At 42.2% G+C, this 18,809-nt stretch overlaps 1 protein-coding gene across 8 annotated transcripts in view; it reads left to right on the plus strand.

Annotated features, from left to right (window-relative positions):
- Nucleotides 1-18,809, plus strand: part of FAM13C (family with sequence similarity 13 member C) — a 243,414-nt gene that overhangs the window by 44,795 nt on the left and 179,810 nt on the right. For all 8 annotated transcript variants that reach the window (XM_039547402.1, XM_039547403.1, XM_039547404.1 and 5 more), the window contains one exon: nt 14,265-14,308. In XM_039547402.1, the coding sequence (XP_039403336.1) occupies nt 14,265-14,308 (44 nt within the window). The remainder of the gene's footprint in view (nt 1-14,264; nt 14,309-18,809) is intronic.

An 18,809-nucleotide genomic window follows, 5' to 3' on the forward strand; every position in this document is an offset into this window, starting at 1 on the left:
ATCAGCTCACGTGCCGCCTTTGGCACCCCTGCCATAGGTTGCCTACCCCTGTACAGTATACTGTTTGCCCCAACGTATCTGTGTCTGCAAGTGGACTTACTATATTATACATCTGGTCAGCATTTGGACCATATTTGAGTCCATGTATTAGTCTCCACTGAAACAGGTTATGAGCACATGCTTTGGTTGTCCAATCCAGAATGGGCTTCCTAATAATTTATTTCCTCACATGTTGGCTAGCATGTAAACAATGTTATGTGAACCATAACCGCTGTAGCCATTCTAATGCAGACTAGACCTAAGTTTCAGCATTTGGTTAGTTTTTTGGCTCGCTCTACAGAATGCAAAAACTCATTCCGAAAGTCCTCATGCTGTATTGAGCATGACAAATCTCTACTTGGTCATATTAAAAAGATTTATTTGAAAAAATGCTCTGCTATGTAAAAATGTGCATTATTTTGTTTTGGTTTCCAGTTTTTAAAATGTCTAATGGTTAGGGCTGTGGGTCTGTCACAGTGAAGAAAATGTCCCAGTTACTATGACTGCTCTGTTTGTCCATGACTTCCACGCAGGAAAGCGTAGCCATAGGTGGGTTGCTGGCCTGGTGCAGAGGGGAGGCTCTGAAGGGTGAGTGTCAAAGAGTGAGCTCACGCTGCAGCAACAGCTCCTGTGTCCCTCAGGGCTCAGCCTGGCTTCCCACTCCAGGTGGTGTGAGCTGGTGCACAGGGTCGTAGTCCCACACAGGTTTCATGGATCCAAGACCAATTCATAGATTCCAGGGCAAATTTTAGTGAGTGGCCCTGCAACCATTTGTACCAGATCACAAAACCTTGACTTGAATTTGTCCCACTACCGCCCTGCTGCAGTCATGACGATGGTGTGGCTGGGTCAAACCAGAATGGCACTGTGCTCCTGGGTTCCAGGTCACAGTGCCAGAATGGGAAGCCATGACCCAGGAGGAAGAGCCGGGGGGGGGGGGGGGCCCGGCGGGGGGGGGGGAGGGCGGGGCCCTCGCCGCGCGGGCGCGGGGCGGACGGGCGGGGGGTTTGGCATTTGGCGGGCGGTCGGCGGAGCGGCCCGCGGACCGGACGCGCGGCGGGACGCGGGCGGACCTGCGTCATGCCGCCTGCGGGCAGAGGAGCCCGCAGCAGAGTCCAGCGCGCCGCCCGCCGCCGCAGCCCTCCCCCCAGGTCCCCCCTCCCCGGCTCCCGTGACCTGCCGCAGTCATGCCTGCGCGGAGCTCAACCGACTGGGGGGGGCCCCAGAAAAAAAGGTGGGGGGCCCGCGGCGGACGGCCTGGGGGGCATGCCCCTCTGCCCCTCTGGGCGGCCCTGCCATGACCCAGCCCTGTGGGACACAGGAGCTGCTGCTGCACAGGGTGAACGTGGGTCAGGCTTGTACTCCAGCCAGCCCCACCCCTGAGGTGTCACCTCTTCCATGTGCTGGGATTCGGGTCATGGTGCCAGGCAGAGGGTGCTGCTGAAGGTGACCAGTGCCCCCTCAGTGGGCGAGGAGGTGATGGTGGTGGCAGTGGTGAAGGAGAAGGTCATGGGTCTGCTAGGATTTTAAAGAGGTAGAGTTGAATTTCATTTGTCAGGGCATTTTTTAAATCAAAAATCACAGAGCAGGCACAGTAAATTTAGTACAAGTCATGGTTTAGTGGCTGCTTCATAAGTTTTGATTTTTTTTTTTAAAAAAAGCCCTGTCAAATCTGCAGCCCTACTGAGGGTCATTGTCTGCAGAAACACACATGAAGTGACACCGCTTTGTTTGCAGAGTACTGCTGGGGCTGTATCCTTAGCGGCTCAGAATGAAGATCATATCTACCTGTTTGTGGATGTTGAGGGCTGAACATCTGTTTAAATACAATTGCCAGAATTCTCAACAAGGATTTTAAAAAATTGCATTGCAGCTGTACAGTGCACAGCACTCCACTGTCATTTAGCTGCACTATAGAATGTGCTTAGACTCCCCTGCTCCATCTTTTAGGTGAATGGGGTTTGTCTTCCTCTAGATAAGGCTGAGAGGCCTGCTCCAAAGTTGGTATCCTCTTGTGGATCCTGGAGAAATCTACAAGGCTCCATTGGAATTTTGGTACTAGAGAGATTTCCTCTGGCTGCAGCTGCCCCTGGGCAAAGAGTGGGGGCGGGGAAGAGTGGGACTGCACTGACAAGAGAATACAGCCTGTGCCGGTATTGTCTTTCTGACCCTTAGTCATGCTTAATGGGGATGGTATGGGAACTCCTTGTGAGACACAGAGATGCAGCAGTGACTTTATGTCACACTCCCACATTCTCTGCCCTAAAGGGCAGGGCTATGGTGCCTTTCTGCGAAGGCTATTCCTGCAGGCTGAAAATGACTCTTTGTGGTTATAGGCAGTTGGATGTATGTTAGAGCAGTCTCAGAGCTGCTTTAACTTCTGCTGGGGTTAAACTGGCCCCAGACTGCCACACAATAAGGGATCCCTAAGATGCTATGAATTTATTTGTATTACCATAGTGCCTAAAAGTCCTAGTCATGGACTGGGATCCCATTGTGATAGGTGCTGTACAAATACAGAACAAAATGATGGTCCCTGCTCCAAAACCCATCTGATTTAAGTACAAGACCAGAGACAACAGTTAGATACAAACAAATGAGGGGCAGAGGGAAGAGTACAAGGCAACTCCCCAGGAACAAGAACTTGGCATTTTTCCAAGATGTAGCAGAATTCTCTTTTAGTGGCAGAATTCACCATTTCGTTGCAACAAAGCACCTGGCATTGTTTTCATTCTCTCTGCCTCACCAACTTTGGGTGTTTCTTGTTCTCTAGCTTTCCCTACCAGGAATCACCTGCATTTACACCATGTCTATTACCAATAAAGGGACAGAGAGGGAGTGATATTTCTTTTCTAAGGCCATCAGTCTGCCCAGAGCAAACCCAATAACTCTTCTTTGTTGTACCCACTCTGACACGTCTTTAAAAAAAGTTTATGTTCAACCCTAGACTCTCTTTTTGGGAGTTGGAAAGATGAACCACAGAATAGTCAACATTAATATGCTTTTCAGAGGAACCAGCCCTAATTTAGTTCTTCTTGTCCCATTTTAAATATTTATTCCTACTTCTTTCCAGTGGCCATTAACTGAAGCTTTTGACCCATGCGCTAACTAGGCAAGTAATTTTACACATCCTCAGCAGGGTACAGCGGAAATGAGCATAGACTCTCTCTATTAATATCTACCCTTATACAAACAAAATGTATTTTCAGTTCTTCAGCTAATGAAGCACTGTGGGAACTAGGCAGGGAAGGGCTTGGGAATAACTCTACAAGGAAGAAATCCAAATGTTTGTTGGCAAAAGCTCCATAATGCAATAGGTTTGCTTGGAAAGAGCCAACAGTAACAAGGACTCGGACAGCAGTTTAAATAAAAAGAGGCACTGAAATTTTACATGCTGCCTGGATACAGAGAAATCCCAAAGATCATTTCAAAGAATGCTTACTTTTTGTTTTATTACAGTCAAAATACTTGGGGAGAGAAGAGGGGAAGAGGAACTAGAATCCCAAATGGACTGTAGGAAAGCTCTTGTATTTCTCTTTAGTTCCAAATTTTCAATAAGAAGTCTATCATTTTCTTGCTACATCAGACTGCAGTTTAAAAAAAAAGTATGTGTTGGCTCAAAGAATGAGAGTTTTTAGCATCTGTCACTATTAAACTTTAATAAAAGTTGCCATAGAAGCAGCTGAGTATTGTTATAAATTATGAGACTGCAATCAAACTTAATGTGCATCCCCATTATGAGGATTTCAAAGGAATACATTCATTAAGGAGCACTAGTTTTATAAGGGTTCCAGTGTAATTACTTTTACAATATACGTTAGAATTTTTTTGTGCTCTAGGCAAGAGTTTTATAGGACTAAATGTGCTTGTCTGGATAGAATATGGACATCTAAACTGTTATAGATAAGGAGTGTTGCAGCTTGTGGACTTCTAGTACATACTAAAAGCAACTGCATACAAAGAATGTTGCAGGTCCATGAAGGCAATGAACCAGTTTATTGTAGAAACTAAAAAAAAAAAAGGGGGGGGGCAGTATAGAGACTTAGAGCATTCTCCTTCTTTTAAAAAAGGACCTTTTAGTTCTGATCCATAGATCAATGCTTTTCACTTACTTGTGACCTCTTATTAATTAGTCTGGTCTCAAGCCTTGCAGTATCAGTCCTTATGGAGTCCTATGGTGATCTTGAGTATACTGGTGAAAATCCATGGGGCAGTGGAGCTATGGCAATTTACACCCGCTGAGTATTTGCTCCATGGAGTTACTCTGAATTTACACTGGTACAAGGGAGCTCAGAATCTGGTCCAAGATTTGTAAGTGAATTAGATCTCTTATTAGAATTGTGACTGTCTTGTGTAAGACTAAGAACACTCAAACTATTCCTAAAGACCTTGGCATATGTAAAATTGTCATTGGACTACTTGAATACTATTAGATCCTAATATTTCTGCCTACCTAGTTGTAACAAAGATGGGGAAAAATGAAGACACTTAGTGTCATTCATGGTGCCAATGGAAAGATATTCATGTGCTTCAGATCAGCTCCCAAAAAAGGAATGGAGGAAATTCAGGCTTAGAACTTGCAATGCATTATATATGCTGAACACCTGGTTGGAGGAGAAATGTAACTAGTGCACTTTGTCTTTTGAATGTTAAATTAAAACTAACATTGATGCCATCTGGCACTGTTGCTCTAACTCAGGAGGTGCCACTTAAATAGGCTTCTTCAATTTTTTGTAATGGTGTCTGGGCCAAAACAAACATTTTAAGCATAACAGGGATGCAGCATGAGTCATGTTTGTACATATGATTGATTCATCTGTCTACATCCAAAGCTGAAACAGGAGAGTTTGCTTTTGGAATGATTTTTGTTTCTAGACCATAAAACACTTATTTAAGGTTACATTCTAGAGCTATGTTCAGCCTTTAAGTACTCTCTGCTGCTACAAATTAACTAAGGAAGTCCAGGAATTCATGTAGTTTGCCACATGACTGTAGAGCTCTTTGCCTGTAATCTTTTTCTCTTTCTTAGTTGTTTTTCTCTACAAATTATCTTCCACTCTCTTTCTTTGTATTTTATTAAGTAACAGGCTGAGTTACAAATTTCAAACTCAAAGAAAATATGTGACCAAATTACCTTTGCACCAAGTACTAAGTACAGCCTTGTTTCTCTTGGATTGCTCTTTCCAAGAACCAATTCATAATATATTATTATATTATCAGCACATATGTTAATAGGGAGCAAAGAAGGTGCTAGTAAATGCATTAACCTACCCATTTATATTGAAATAAGTCTAGATAGCTAGCTGGGCTTTTCTATTCAATACACTTTACAACAGTTAATGCTCATCAAGGTCAATTTGTTAAGACCTTAATATGAATGCAACAATGAAATATACCAATCTTCATACCAGGAGGATAAAAGTGAAGAAAATTATATTGTATGGCATTAGGAAAAATGGTTCATTTTTGGTTGCGTAGTCCAAAAATAAATCAATAATGCTGTTATGAGTTGGTTTTGCTGGGTCCAAACATAATAAAGTATGTACAATATTTTGTTAACTGTACAATATTGCACCTGGCCACTTTGGAAACATTTTCATGGTATTGGACCAGTGCATAAAAGCCTGAAACACTCACAAAAGTAGAAGGGAAATATGAATAGTAAAATAATTAGTTACAAATTTCAAATAGTTAAGAAAATAATCAAATGAAGAAACAGTTAGCACACATCACCATGAAATAGTAAGATATGTTGAGTGACATAGAATAACAAATTAATATCCTAAGGAGGAATAACTGTGGTAAAGTCCTTAATTAAAAATCATTCAGATAAAATTAATTAAAACACATCTTTAATGTAGCATTCCTACACAATACCATGTGGGACTTCTCCCCTCCCAAATGTCTGGCAAAAAATAGTAACGAGTAAATCAGTATATGACTCTAATGTTCTCTTATCTGATCTTCAGTAGTGTGTGCTTCAAGGATGCATATACATATGGATCAGGTTTTTCACTCTTTTCCCTACTGCATTAAAAGAGGAAGTGCTCTCATTGTCTGATACTGATGAAATTAACTAGTATTTTTAAATCTGTGATGGTTGCTGCAAAATTTGAAATTTGTTTTGTTTGTCTGCCAGCAACAGTGTCTCACTGTGACCCTATTTCCCTTCCATTTTCTTAAGCAAACTGATCAAATAACTTTGTTATTTCAGAAATCTGTTTTGTCCTTTGATTTAACATTACTCACTCATAATTAGTTGAACACCACACCCGGTGCCCCTGAGAATAAATATCAGATTCTCTGGGCTGTGCACAATTTGATACTTGACACTAGTGTATAATGGGGAAATAAATACGCACAAGCACGGACATACACACACACGATCAGTGGCAGGTACAGTAATGTGATGTTCAGAAAATCCACTAAATTAAAATAATTTCACATGAAAGGAGAAGCTTCTTAAGTATTTCTTGGCACAGTTGCCAAGTCCCATTTGAAGAACGTTGGCAGGCTTTTATGCCTTCCTGGTAATTTAAGGAGGGGAAAGTTAAATGTTGACAATATTGACAGTTGAATCACTGAAGCACGTCTAGGTCTGGTTCCTGCTGAGGTGAACTATGCAGGAATACCATTTAAGCCTGCAGTCCTGAAATGTAATGAAGTAGAAATGCCTGATAGTTTAAATAAAGTGGGCCAGCACTAACATAGAACCTTGACCTGAACGTGACTTCAGAGTTACTGTGTATTTTCTATTACTGGTAATTTGTATGAGAGATTGGTATACAGTATACAAGTACACACATTCATGGTATAATTCCTTCACAATAGATCCTGCTGCTGGCTGGAAAAATAGCTACTGAGCAACACACACAATATTGGTTTCTTACACAATGTTACACCTACCATGTGGTATATTGATGAGTTCACATGGCAAGTCTTGTGAAGTAAAATGCAATTATGACATAATTGGAATTACAAAATGTGATTATACTGACAAGTCTATTTTAAAACAAACAAAAACAACCTTGTTAAATGGAGTCAATATTCATCAGATGTATCACTAGTTTGTCAAAAAAATAAGAGCTAAACCAAAGCATTGCCATAAAAAAAAAACCACTTTAGAAAGCATCTAAATTCACAGTTAAGGCACCACTTTGGAAACTATGGAAAAAGCAGTTAATATCATCCAAGCAACTTTAACTGTGCCTTCAGATCTCCATGATGAAAGCAATCAGAGATGGAAACAGCCGTATCCATCCATCACACTAGTTCCTCTCTTCCGTGACTAGCAAAAGTTCAACTCTTTACTAGTAATTGTATGGTACTTGTGCAGACTCCAAGCTTTTTATGGTAATGCACAGCTTGTGGAAAGATATACGTTTACAAATTCCTGATAAGACAGCCAGCTCTACTGTTCACAAAGATTCCATGTGCTGCTAATTATACAAGTATAATAAGGTATAGAGTTAATGTGTCGGGGGAGATTCTCATGGCACAAAAGGGGGTTAGGCACCCAACTTATAACTTTCCATTAGATTTTGATGCCAAACTCCCTTAGCCCTTTTGAAAATCTCATTCCCTATATATGTACAAACCTTCTAAGGGGTGATCATGACATGAGATTTATATGGAAAAAATAGAGCTCACTGTGGAGACAGTATTGGAGTAATGTACTTATGAAACCATTAATTTGCTTTCCCACAGTTTCTAATGCTTTGTTTTGTTTTAAAGTTGATGAATTTCTGTGCTTTCATGAAGACTTTTTTTTTCCATTTAAATATTCTTAGGGTTTTCTTTTGCTTTTTTTCAAAAGAGGTTGCTGGCATATATGAAAAATTAATTCCAATTTAAAGGGTTGTGCTTGGGGGGGGTGAAGGTTGGCCTGGGAACTTCTTTGTTTTTCAAAAATACTTCACGAATTTCTCAGAAACAGAAGAGCTGGCAGACATAAATAACACAGGGACTCTGGTGGACCTCGGAACTGGAAGCCATGCATGGATGGAATGTATTCCAATCCAGATGGCCTCCTCTTCTTGCACTCTCCCAGCCATTCTTCCCAAACCGATGTAGTTTTCCTAGTTCTTCCAGACAGGAGTCCCTTGTCTCCAAAGTGGTTCCTTGTCTGTCACTTCTCACTATGGCCACCCTCATCTATTCCAAGCAGACTTCATACAATTTTGTTGGTTACAGGCATGCCAAGCAGTGTATGATACATATAGTATATCGTGTTCTTAGTTTTTTTTTCTTTAAATTGTGCTTGTTTCGGTATTTATGCAAAAACCTGTTACTATCTAGCTTCTTGCTGTCCTCCCCTTCTCTCCCCCTGCCAAAAAGCCAGTTACATTCTACTCGTGTAGCACAGCAAGGTCAATTCTGGCTTTTATGGGTCAAGCATTATGAGAAAACTTTTGAAAGGCAGATAAAAGGAAAGTGTTTGAACTCCCATATCTTCAAAATACCTTGTGTAATTTGTTTGAAACTTACCAGAAAAAGTTGAAGTTTCAAGTAGATGGGTCTAGTTTTGGGTGGATTGAAAGTTGGTTTTAAAATGAAATTAGCTTCAACCTTAGCTTAAAAAGAGCCTAGCACCTCTCAATAGTATGGACTTTCCCAGGGCCGGCAGCATTTTGCCGGGAGGGCGGCAGGCGGCTCTGGGGGACCTCCCGCAGGCATGACTGCGGAGGGTCCGCTGGTCCCGCGGCTCCGGTGGACCTCCCGCAGGCATGCCTGCGGATGCTCCACTGGAAACGCGGGACCAGCAGACCCTCCGCAGGCATGTCTGCAAGAGGTCCCCCGGAGTCGCGGAACCGGCGACCACCAGCGTGCCCCCCGCGGTGTGCCGCCCTACTTCGGGCGGCGGAATTCCTAGAGCCGCCCCTGGACTTTACAATAATGTTGCATATTTGACATTCTTCTCAGCACAATTCTATGGAGAACTAGGGATCATGTTGTTGTTGTTGTTGTTGTTATGATGATACAATCTGAGTTTTCGGCACGAATTTCCAAAGTTACAATGAAATGAGATCCATGTGTATTATCTAAGGTCTACAAAGTATTTTTTTTCCCCTGTTCTGGGGGAGACGAGGGGAGGGAAGGAGCAAGATGGAAGGAAAATTTAACACAAAGCCAAAGTATATTTTAAAATACAGCCACCAAAAAGGGGAATTTAGAATTAAAACTGTTACAGGCCCATTTAATTAGGTCATTACAACAAAGCCTGTTTTGAGGTTCATAACAGTGTTATCTTGCTTATGTGCAGCAACAGGGAGTCATACTGTGCTCACAGATTTAGCTCAGTTTCAAGTTCTTTCTCACTTGGCACAATGCTGTGATTCAGTTTTCACACACTGGATGGATACTCTTTTCATTTAAAAACAACAGCTTCCATTAGTTAAGAAATTCATAGATTTTTTTCAGGTTTTTTTTTAAAGCTTACTTTTACAAACTTTTGGCCAAATTCAGACCGATGGTATCTCACTAAATTTCTTATGAACTTAGACATTTTATGACTTGGCAAGGTGGCATTGCATTATGAGAATTTCAGAAAGGCTGTCCTTATCAAGTCTCATTTAAATCAGAAGGGAAAAGATGGCAAAAGCAAAAACACTCTGCAAGTAACAATTTGTAGTAAACTCTGACAACTTCAGTGATACTTAAATATCTTTTTCTAATCCCAATATCTAATTGTGGTGGTAGATGCTAAACATCTATCTTTGAATGTTTGGTTATTTTTTATAAATTCATGGTTTTTCAGGATTGTAATTATGATGCCACCCTCTTCTCAGTCAAACCAATATAGACTTCTGCTTAAACTCTCTCAAGTGCCACTTGTTTAATAATAAGTAATCCCAACAGCTAGCGGGTACTTCTGAATTCTAATGTCACTGATTATAATGCAGGTTCAGCATTGACAAAACATTTTACACATTTTAGTGATGCATGACTTTCTTCTGCATAGAAATAATGCATCACAGGAAAACTGAGTGATGAGCTAGAGATATTTGCCATGGGTGACTTAGTCTGAGGTCATATAACCACAAGACTGCACTGACTATTAAATACCATATTAGACATAGTGATGAAATATTTTAAAGAGATCTCTAAAGGTACACATCCATAACAATGCTTATGAGCATTATATAATTACATTCATAAAATGAAATTGTAATAAGAGTTTGTATTGATTGTCATCAACTACCTACCCATGGAAAATGCCTGCTGTTTTTGCAATATAAATCTATGAATAGTTGAGTTTTGTCTTGAACTCTGAATATGAATATAAATTCTGGTTATTTTCAGTTCAGTAGTTTAGTAAATAAAGCAACATGTTTGTGGATGACTGAATGTCTGGAGAGTAGTTGAACCAAGTGATAATAGCCAATTAACAAAATGAATACAAAGTACTGATTCAAAACATTGTGGGGAAGGTGGTGGTAAGCAAGATGTGTATCTTTAGGGTGTGTTACAACTTCTCTAAAGATTCCAACTCCTGGAGGTATATGCTGGCTGTTGCTGGTGCAGATCCTGGCAGAGTGCACCAGTGGTGAAAAGTCCACCAAGTTGCAACTCTTGGAATACTGGGATGAGACTGAAGAGGGCCAGCACAATCATAAAAGGTGAGAGGTACTTGCTGGAGAGGGGCTAAAGCTAAGGCAACTAAGGAAGGCTGCTAATTCAGCACATCTCCACTGTAAGCTCCAAGGAGGCTCATAAGGAAACCTTTAACTGGGGGTGTCCCTTACCTTACAGACTCTGCTATTATCTGATCATTTACCTCAGATTTAGTCATCTTGAAGTCCGCACTGAAAGAAAATAAAACGCTTCTGGATCTTTTAATACCCTTTCCCCACAAGTAGGCAGACTTAAGTGTGTTCTGGTGGAGCAATCGCTTTAGCTGTGCTTGACACCTCGATACATAAATAACATTTCAACGAATACCTGTTCTTAAGAGCGGATCTACCCTGGATTCCTGTGCTTGACAACACCAAACTTCAGACAGGGGCCCAGTTTCCTTCCAGTCTTCTTGGAACATCAGGATTCCTTCTCTGTTTGAATAGGGTTCTTTTCAGTGTGTCCAAACACACTGCATTAATATACCATGTTCCAGCCAGAATCCACTCTATCACACCTCCTTTAAGACAGGGATTTTCAAAAGATCCTAGAGGCTTTACTCGTTCATTAGAAATATTAGCTACAAAAAGGGCAGAAGGTTTATCTTGTGCTATTCAATGCTAATAAAATAATAGTAATAACTGAAAGTAGCCTTTGTTTTTCATACTGCTACTTACAACAGACTGATAGCATTGAACATGGCTGAAGACTTGTCTTCAGCATATATGATTCTCAAATCTAATACTAAAGCTGATCACAAAACTATATGGATGCAAAGGGATTTTCCAGTTGGTTTCATGAACCACATCCCTGATGGTTGTCAATGCAAGAGGTTAAAAAATCCTCTGAGTCAAAGCCTAGTTTGAAATGGGCCTGATAATGCAACTCTTTGGAAAAATATTGTTGGACACAGAATATCATTTACTTTCCAAACAAGTTTTAATCTGCAGTTAGTTCCAGTAAAAGAATGTGATATCTGTTATCTTGGCTTCAGAGAACCCATTTTTTAATTCTTGGAAGCAATCACTAATTGGCACAATTTCTTGCAACAGTTGCCAAGATCCTTGGAGAATCACTACTTTTACTTAGAGAAACCCATGTGAAATAGCAGAACAATTCAGTATAGTCAAGTTGCTATGAAGTAAATGTGAAATTGTCTGTTCTAATGATACATTTTTTTACATACCTGTTCTATTCCTTCAGCAGAAACATAGTTTATTAATACATATTTCCAGTGTAGTCTGATTTCAGGAAGAATCTGACAAATAACTGCTCCAGTTCAAGAAAGCACTTATAACATAAGTCCATTTTGTTAATCATGTGCTGAAGTGCTCTCCTTAATAGGAATGCTTTCCTGAATCAGGAGCAGAGAAGGTTTTGGTGAAGAAGCTGCCTGTGAAGCAACAGATTATGAAGGGGGGAAAGGCAGCTATTAAGACCTCTTGGGGGTATAGCAGAAGTTGACGTCCTGCTTGGCAACGTTGTCTGATGTTCCATTTTTTGGTTTGAACCTTGATAGCAGTTTGATTTTCATTGTTTTGGGCTTTTTTTTTTTTTGTCTCTGAGTTTAGCCGGTTCTTGTGGGTTTTCTTCCCTCGGATTAGTCTGAAGAAAAGGAGTGGAAGTGAATGAACATAGTTTCATTTTGGCTGAAGGTTTGTTGGCTGCTATAGCTTGCATTCTCCAGCTCTGAAAAGTAGCAAATAGTAAGGTTTGAGGCTGAAATTTAAATAAGACAAATCACTACACCCTGTTTACGGTCAGAGGAATCTTTACTGTAGTTTTCTTATGGATGGACTCTGGCTGTGTAAGAAAGAAAGGGGAGGAAGGAGAGAAAATATGTAGTGCTGTAAACTTTCATTTCAAAGCTGAACATAATCAGTGCTCTAAGGCATTGAACTAAATGCTGTATTGACTACTGGACTCCTTATCTTTCTCTTCATCTGGGCATTATTAATATAACAATATAAATGAATCAAAATTGGATAGGCTTGTGCAATGTGTGAAATTCTTCTTAGCATGCATTGCCTGGTGCATATAAACCTAGGTCTTGAGTCAGCAAAGCACTTAAGTATGTGACAGCTCAATTTAGCAAAGCACTTACATGTGTATAATTTTAAGAAACATGCTTATGTTCTTAACGATCAACATGTGCTTAAATGCTTTGCTGAATTGAAACCTAAAGTAGAGATTTTCCAAATCAAAAATAAATTGTGTAAGATTGATTGACAGAGATTAGGATCAATTATATTGTGATCACTTGCTTCTATGCATATATGATTAAGTTTTTTCTGTCTTGTGTCTGCTTCACTAAGAATGAGACAGTTATGTTACAGATTTTGTGATCATACAGAGAATTTCTTTCCAATAATTTTTTCTATATCCATGTTGTAAAATGGTAAATCATTTTGACTTCCTAACCTCCTAGTTGTTGTTCACCTCACCAGGGATGGGACCCCTGGACCACCACCAAGATTCACAGGATACAGTTCCAGCAATAGAGATATGGCCAGACCAGAACCTTTTATCCAGCTTCCTGCCTTGCCCCTAAAAGTTGGTGGTTCAGGTGACACAAAATCTGAGTCCAAACTACCCCTGCCTTTGGTTATATGAAACCAAAACTCTACTAATGATGTTTGCAAAACAAAAACCTAGCCTAGCTATCTTAAATGGCAGAACATTCCAGCTAGTTTAGAGACTGCCATTACATTGTCTTGCTTATCTACAGTAGTTCATTGGCCCTTATCACAGATGCTTCCCTCATTTCCCTAAGAGTTTTTACATACATTCAAAGCAATACCTCCAGTTTCTTACCAAGGTTACTAGTTATAGGACAATCACATCTATTACCATTGAGAACACAAGCCTAATTCATGCAGGCTTTTACAGATTCCATGACACACAGAACAGAAGAGATAAATGTATGTTACAGATGGGACTGATTTACCAAGTTTGAATCCAGATTCAAACTTTCCCTATAGTTGAGGGTGATTGGATACAGGGTTTTGGTTCAGTCCACTAAAGGGCTAAAATCCTGTCACAAAGTGTGGATCTGGACTAACCTTTCAATACTGAGGGAAGTTCAGATCCAGAGTTTTGGTCTGAGACATCTCTAAGTTACTTAATATTAAAATGTAGAGTACTGGGAAAAAAAACCTCTGATTTTTCTAATAAACAGGGCTCCATTCTATATTATTACTTCAATACAGATTCCATACAAATGCACTCTAATTTTCTGAGCAATTTTCTTGTACTTGTATTATTGCTGTTAATGTATTACTGTTCTATATGTAGAAAGAATGTGATTAATAATAATTTGGTAGAGTTGTTAAAATATATTTTAAAATTTAAAATGTGATTGCTTTCCTAACAGTTTATATTAAAATGTTGTTAATGAGTTTTCTGTTTCCTCAGAAGGAATGTGAGCTAAGAAAATTTTAGGGTGCAATCTTAGCTATTACAAGAAAATTACAAGCACTTGAATGAATAAGGAATGTTTATTAAATAATTACATTTTCTCCTAAAAATGGACAAGACCACCACAAGCAACCTCAGGCCAGGTGGACTCTAGCTGAAAGTATATGGGTTCTGAATGTTCTATGTTTTTTCAGAAAAACAACCAAGAAGATGCAGAAAGAACCAGTTGCAAGTTAAGGTAAGATGAAAACACCAGTTATTCTAAGTGTTGTTTCAATGTTTCTGGCACCATGTAATGGTTAGTTGATTTGTGTTGGGGGATAACCTATTGGCAGCTGCTCTGTAGCTAAGAAATTATTATTAGTCAAGGGATTACTGGTGATCTGCTCAGCATGAGTGTCATAAAAATCAGGCTGTGAAGTCAGTTTTTCTGTCTCTGGCCCAGTGACTATTTATACATACAAAGTGGAACAATTGCAACAGGAGAGATTGAGTGAAATTTATCCAAGAATAGTGAATAGCCTGGTGGTTAGGGCACTCACCTGGGATTTGGGTGTGACATGCCCCAGTGTGCAATCTGGACTGTTGGATCATTATGCCCCCTTAATTCTCCATTCTGGTGTGCACTAGGCTCTGCTTTGCTGTGTGAGCTGCCACTCATCCCAGCCTCTAGCATGCAAGTTACCCCCAGACATATACCAGAGTGCTATGCCTAGCCACTCTTGAATTACATATAGGGCGACCTCCACATCCCTGGTCCCAGCCTTGTACCTAAGAAATTACTGCTGAGGGGATTCTGCACCAAAACATGAAAAATTCTGCACACGGTATTTTAAAATGTTATTTGCCAAATAATTGTGGAGGCCCCAGCATGGCATTGGAGAGCACAGGCCACTGGCTTCACAGAGGAGGGAGATCACTGTGCAGTTCCCTCTCCCACTCTGGGACGTGGACTCAGCAATGAGGCTGCACCAAACCTGACACAGCGCAAGGCCTGGGCCTGCCCCGGAAACACCCCAGAGCCCTGCCCCTCTTTGCCAGGTCTACTAGGTATGGGCAGGCAGGCCCAGAAAAGCGGGATCCAAGTGTGAAGGGGCTTAGTGTGTGTGGGGGGGCAGGTGTGGGTTGAGAGATTTCTGTGTGGGGCAATCTGGGTGTGGGCAGCTCAGTGGGGGATCTGCGTGGGGGGGGATCCAGATGCACAAGGGCTCTTTTTGGGGGGGCGGGGTTCTGGATGCAATGGTAATGGGACTCTGCAGGGGGTCCAGGTGAAGGTGGGGATCCAGGTGAAGGTGGGGATCCAGGTGCAGGTGGCTCGTTGGGTTGGTCCAGGTTCAGAGGGAGTGGGGCTCATGGGGGGGGGGGTTTATGGGTGTGCGTGTGGAGGTGAGGATTGGTGGGAGGGTCTGGATATGAGGGGCTCTGGATGCACAGGGGTTGGGTGGATGTCGGAGCAGCTCCCTGTATAGTGACCCCTCCCCTGCAGCTAAGGAGCGATGGGTGCAGGTTGCGCAGGGTGTGTGTGTGTGGGGCGGGGAGTCTGCAGAGCTTTCTACAACCAGGGGAGAAATCTGGGGGTGGGTCTGACCTGTCCCTAGATGCCAGGCAGAGGAAGAGGAAGTCCCATCCTCCCCAGCCCTGCCGGGACTAGCAGGGGCGGCTCTATGTGTTTTTTGCCACCCCAAGCACAGTGGTCAGGCAGCCTTTGGCGGCATTTCTATGGGAGGTCCGCGGTCATACAGATTCGGCGGCGGTTCTGCGGGTGATCTGTCGGTCCCACCGCCAAATTGCTGCCAATGCCACAGGACCGGTGGACCTCCCGCAGAAATGCCGCTGAAGGTTTCCTGACTGCCACCCTCACAGCGACCAGCAGGCTGCCCCCCGCGGCTTGCCGCCTCAGGCCCACGCTTGCTGTGCTGGTGCCTGGAGCCGCCCCTGGGGACTAGCAGCTAAGCCTGGCACAAAGTAGGAGCCACTAGCCTCACAGTGATTTACCTCTCTGCTGGCTGCCCAGGGCACCCAAAACATACTGCTGGGGAGGGTCGTATGACCACTCTTGTGGCTTCCCTTTGTTTCCCATCAGACTGTCATTTTTCTGCAGGGAAGCAAAGAAATCTGCAGGGCACATAAATTATGCGCATTTGCAGTGGCACAGAATTCCCCCAGCAGTAAGAAATGTACCATCTTGTACTGTTCAATTACTTATTGAACACCACAAGTTCGTAAGGTCCATCAGTTTGACAAAGAAATTGATCATGCACCAGTTCCAGTTAGCCTGAGTAGAGTCCCCAAAAACTTTAGCCAAAAACACAGTGGTTTAAATTAAATATAAAACAGACTTTAGAAAGATAGTTTTTAAGCGATTAAGTGGCTTGGCACAGACGATCAGAATTGGTTACAAAAGGAAAGAAAATATAAAATTGCAAGCTAATTCCTGAACTTTAGCATGCTTATAATTCTAAAAGCAGAAGGATTTCTCTCACCCAAAACATCACAGCAGTTCTTGCTAGCTGGAACACCTAGTTAGGACCAACCCCTGCTATAGTGTCAATGGAGTTTCTTTGTCTCCCCAGTATCTGTAGAAGTGGCAAAGAGTCAAACCAGATGTGGCAAAGTTATTAGATGTGCAGCAAGCAGCAGCATGACTAACATGGCCAGCAGTTTGCAAGGTGCATGAAGCAGGGTGAATAGGAAAGGGTGGCAGGTGTGTGTAAGCAAGCAAGCAAGAAGCAAGCAAAGATAAGCCAGATAGGACAAGAAGCTGAGAGGGGGGAGTTCCAGCTGAGCTGAAAACCAAGGAGAGAGAGGAGAAGAATTCACAGTGGTGGTTCTGATGGTCTTGAATTTTTCATCTTTGTTTGGTCCTGTTAAATTTTGTTTTGTTTAGAATTGGAGTTTTTGCTCTCTCTTTTTCTCTTTTCTGTCTTTTTTAAAGTTTTTTTTGCTGGAGGATGGCCACTTTTGGTGTGAGATGGGAGGGTTGTAGGGTGTTCTTGTGTTTTATGGTTATTGCCATGTGTTTGTCTTATTTGTTTCCATTTGTCCTCTTTTGTCTGATGTCAGTCTTGGCTGATGTACTGAGCAGCATATGAGAGCATATGCATGGCATGTATGGAGGTATATGTGATGGGTGGTGTTGGTGGATGTGTGATGGGTGGTGTGTGTGTGTTGTGTTGATGATGGTGTTGGCTGTGCTGGTGTGTTTGGGTTGGTGTTGGTTGGGTGTGTTGGTTGTGTGCATGGGTTTGGTTCTGATAGTGTATGGTGGTGGTGATGTGTGTTGTTGCTGTGGCAGGTTGTCTGTGGGCCAGGGTTGGGCTGTGGGGTGGACCTGCCCTGTCAGGCCCAATTGTCAGGATGGGATCATTTGATGATGATGTTTTGATGATCTGATGATCGGTGTTGGGGTTGGTGATGATGAGGAGTGGTGGTGTGTCTGTTTGCCAGTGGTTCTTGGCTGGTTTCTGGGGGGCTTCTCTCTCTGCTCACATCTTCTGTTCTTCATCTTCTGTCTGTTGATCTGTTCTGTAGATGCTGTGTGGGAATGCTTGTGTTGGTTTGTGTCTTGGTGTGTCTGAGGGGGGGTTGGGGTCTGGGTGGTTACAGTAGTAGTTTTGGTTGTGGCTGTGATGTGGTGTGTGGTGTGGAGGGTGGGTGGTGTGCTGGGATGAGGCATGGAGGCTGGAAGGTAGTAGCGGTGATGGGGTGGGTGGTGGTGGTGGTGTTACCACCACACACACACCCACCGTGGTGAGAAGGGGTGTGGACCTGAGTAGATAGAGGAGGGCTGAGGAGGATGGAGGCTGATGAAAGGTGGGCTGAATTTTTTTGGAAGAAATTATGCAAAAAATAAAAGAAAAAAGAAAAACCTCCAGGCCACACCCACACAATAGCAGATTTTAATTCCATCCATCTCCAGCAAAAACTTTTAGGACCAGACTCAGAGAGAAACTGCTGAAGCTCCAATTCATCTGCAATTTAACACCATCAGTTTAGACTAAAAAAAGACTGTGAATGGCTTGCCAATTACAGAACCCCTTTTTTTCACACCTCAGCTGCTGGAACAGGGCCCCATCCTCCCTGATTGATCTAACCTCGTTATCTCTAGCTTGCTTCTTGCTTGCTTATATATACACACCTGCCCCTGGAAATTTTCACTGCTTGCATCCGAAGAAGTGGGTATTTGTCTCCCCAGTGATCTTTCTTCCTAGTGTAGAGATGGAGGAGGAGAGGCAGGAGAAGTGATGTCACTGCCCCTCATTTATACTTTTCTACAGGTGCTGGAAAAATCCATGCTGTGTCATGGAGTTAGACGGCCCCCATGGCCTATGTGAACTTCCCATTGTCCTCCACATGAACAGCAAATTTTTGCTCATACCTTTTGTCCATGTGAGGCATGGCATGTAAGGCCTCTGTGTTTACAGTTTCTTTGCCCTCTCTGAGGGGTTAGTCTATGGACCTTTCCCAGACTCACAGTATATTTCAGTGACAAACATATAGCAGACTCTCATAACTCCGTATATAATGATGACACACATTTTGACAGAACAAGGATGCTCAACAGATTATAACTTTCCAAATGATACCTCAGCAGGTATACTTTGTACAAAACATATCATTGTATCACAGTGGTGATTATGAAGGTTTTAGGTGCTATTTTGAGATACAGTGCATCACAGTGGGAGACCAGGAATCAAGTCCGTACTCCAAATTAAGTCCTGCTCTGCCTGAATGTGGGT

This window comes from Mauremys reevesii, linkage group 7, assembly GCF_016161935.1.
Source record: "Mauremys reevesii isolate NIE-2019 linkage group 7, ASM1616193v1, whole genome shotgun sequence".
Classification (NCBI taxonomy): domain Eukaryota; kingdom Metazoa; phylum Chordata; order Testudines; family Geoemydidae; genus Mauremys; species Mauremys reevesii.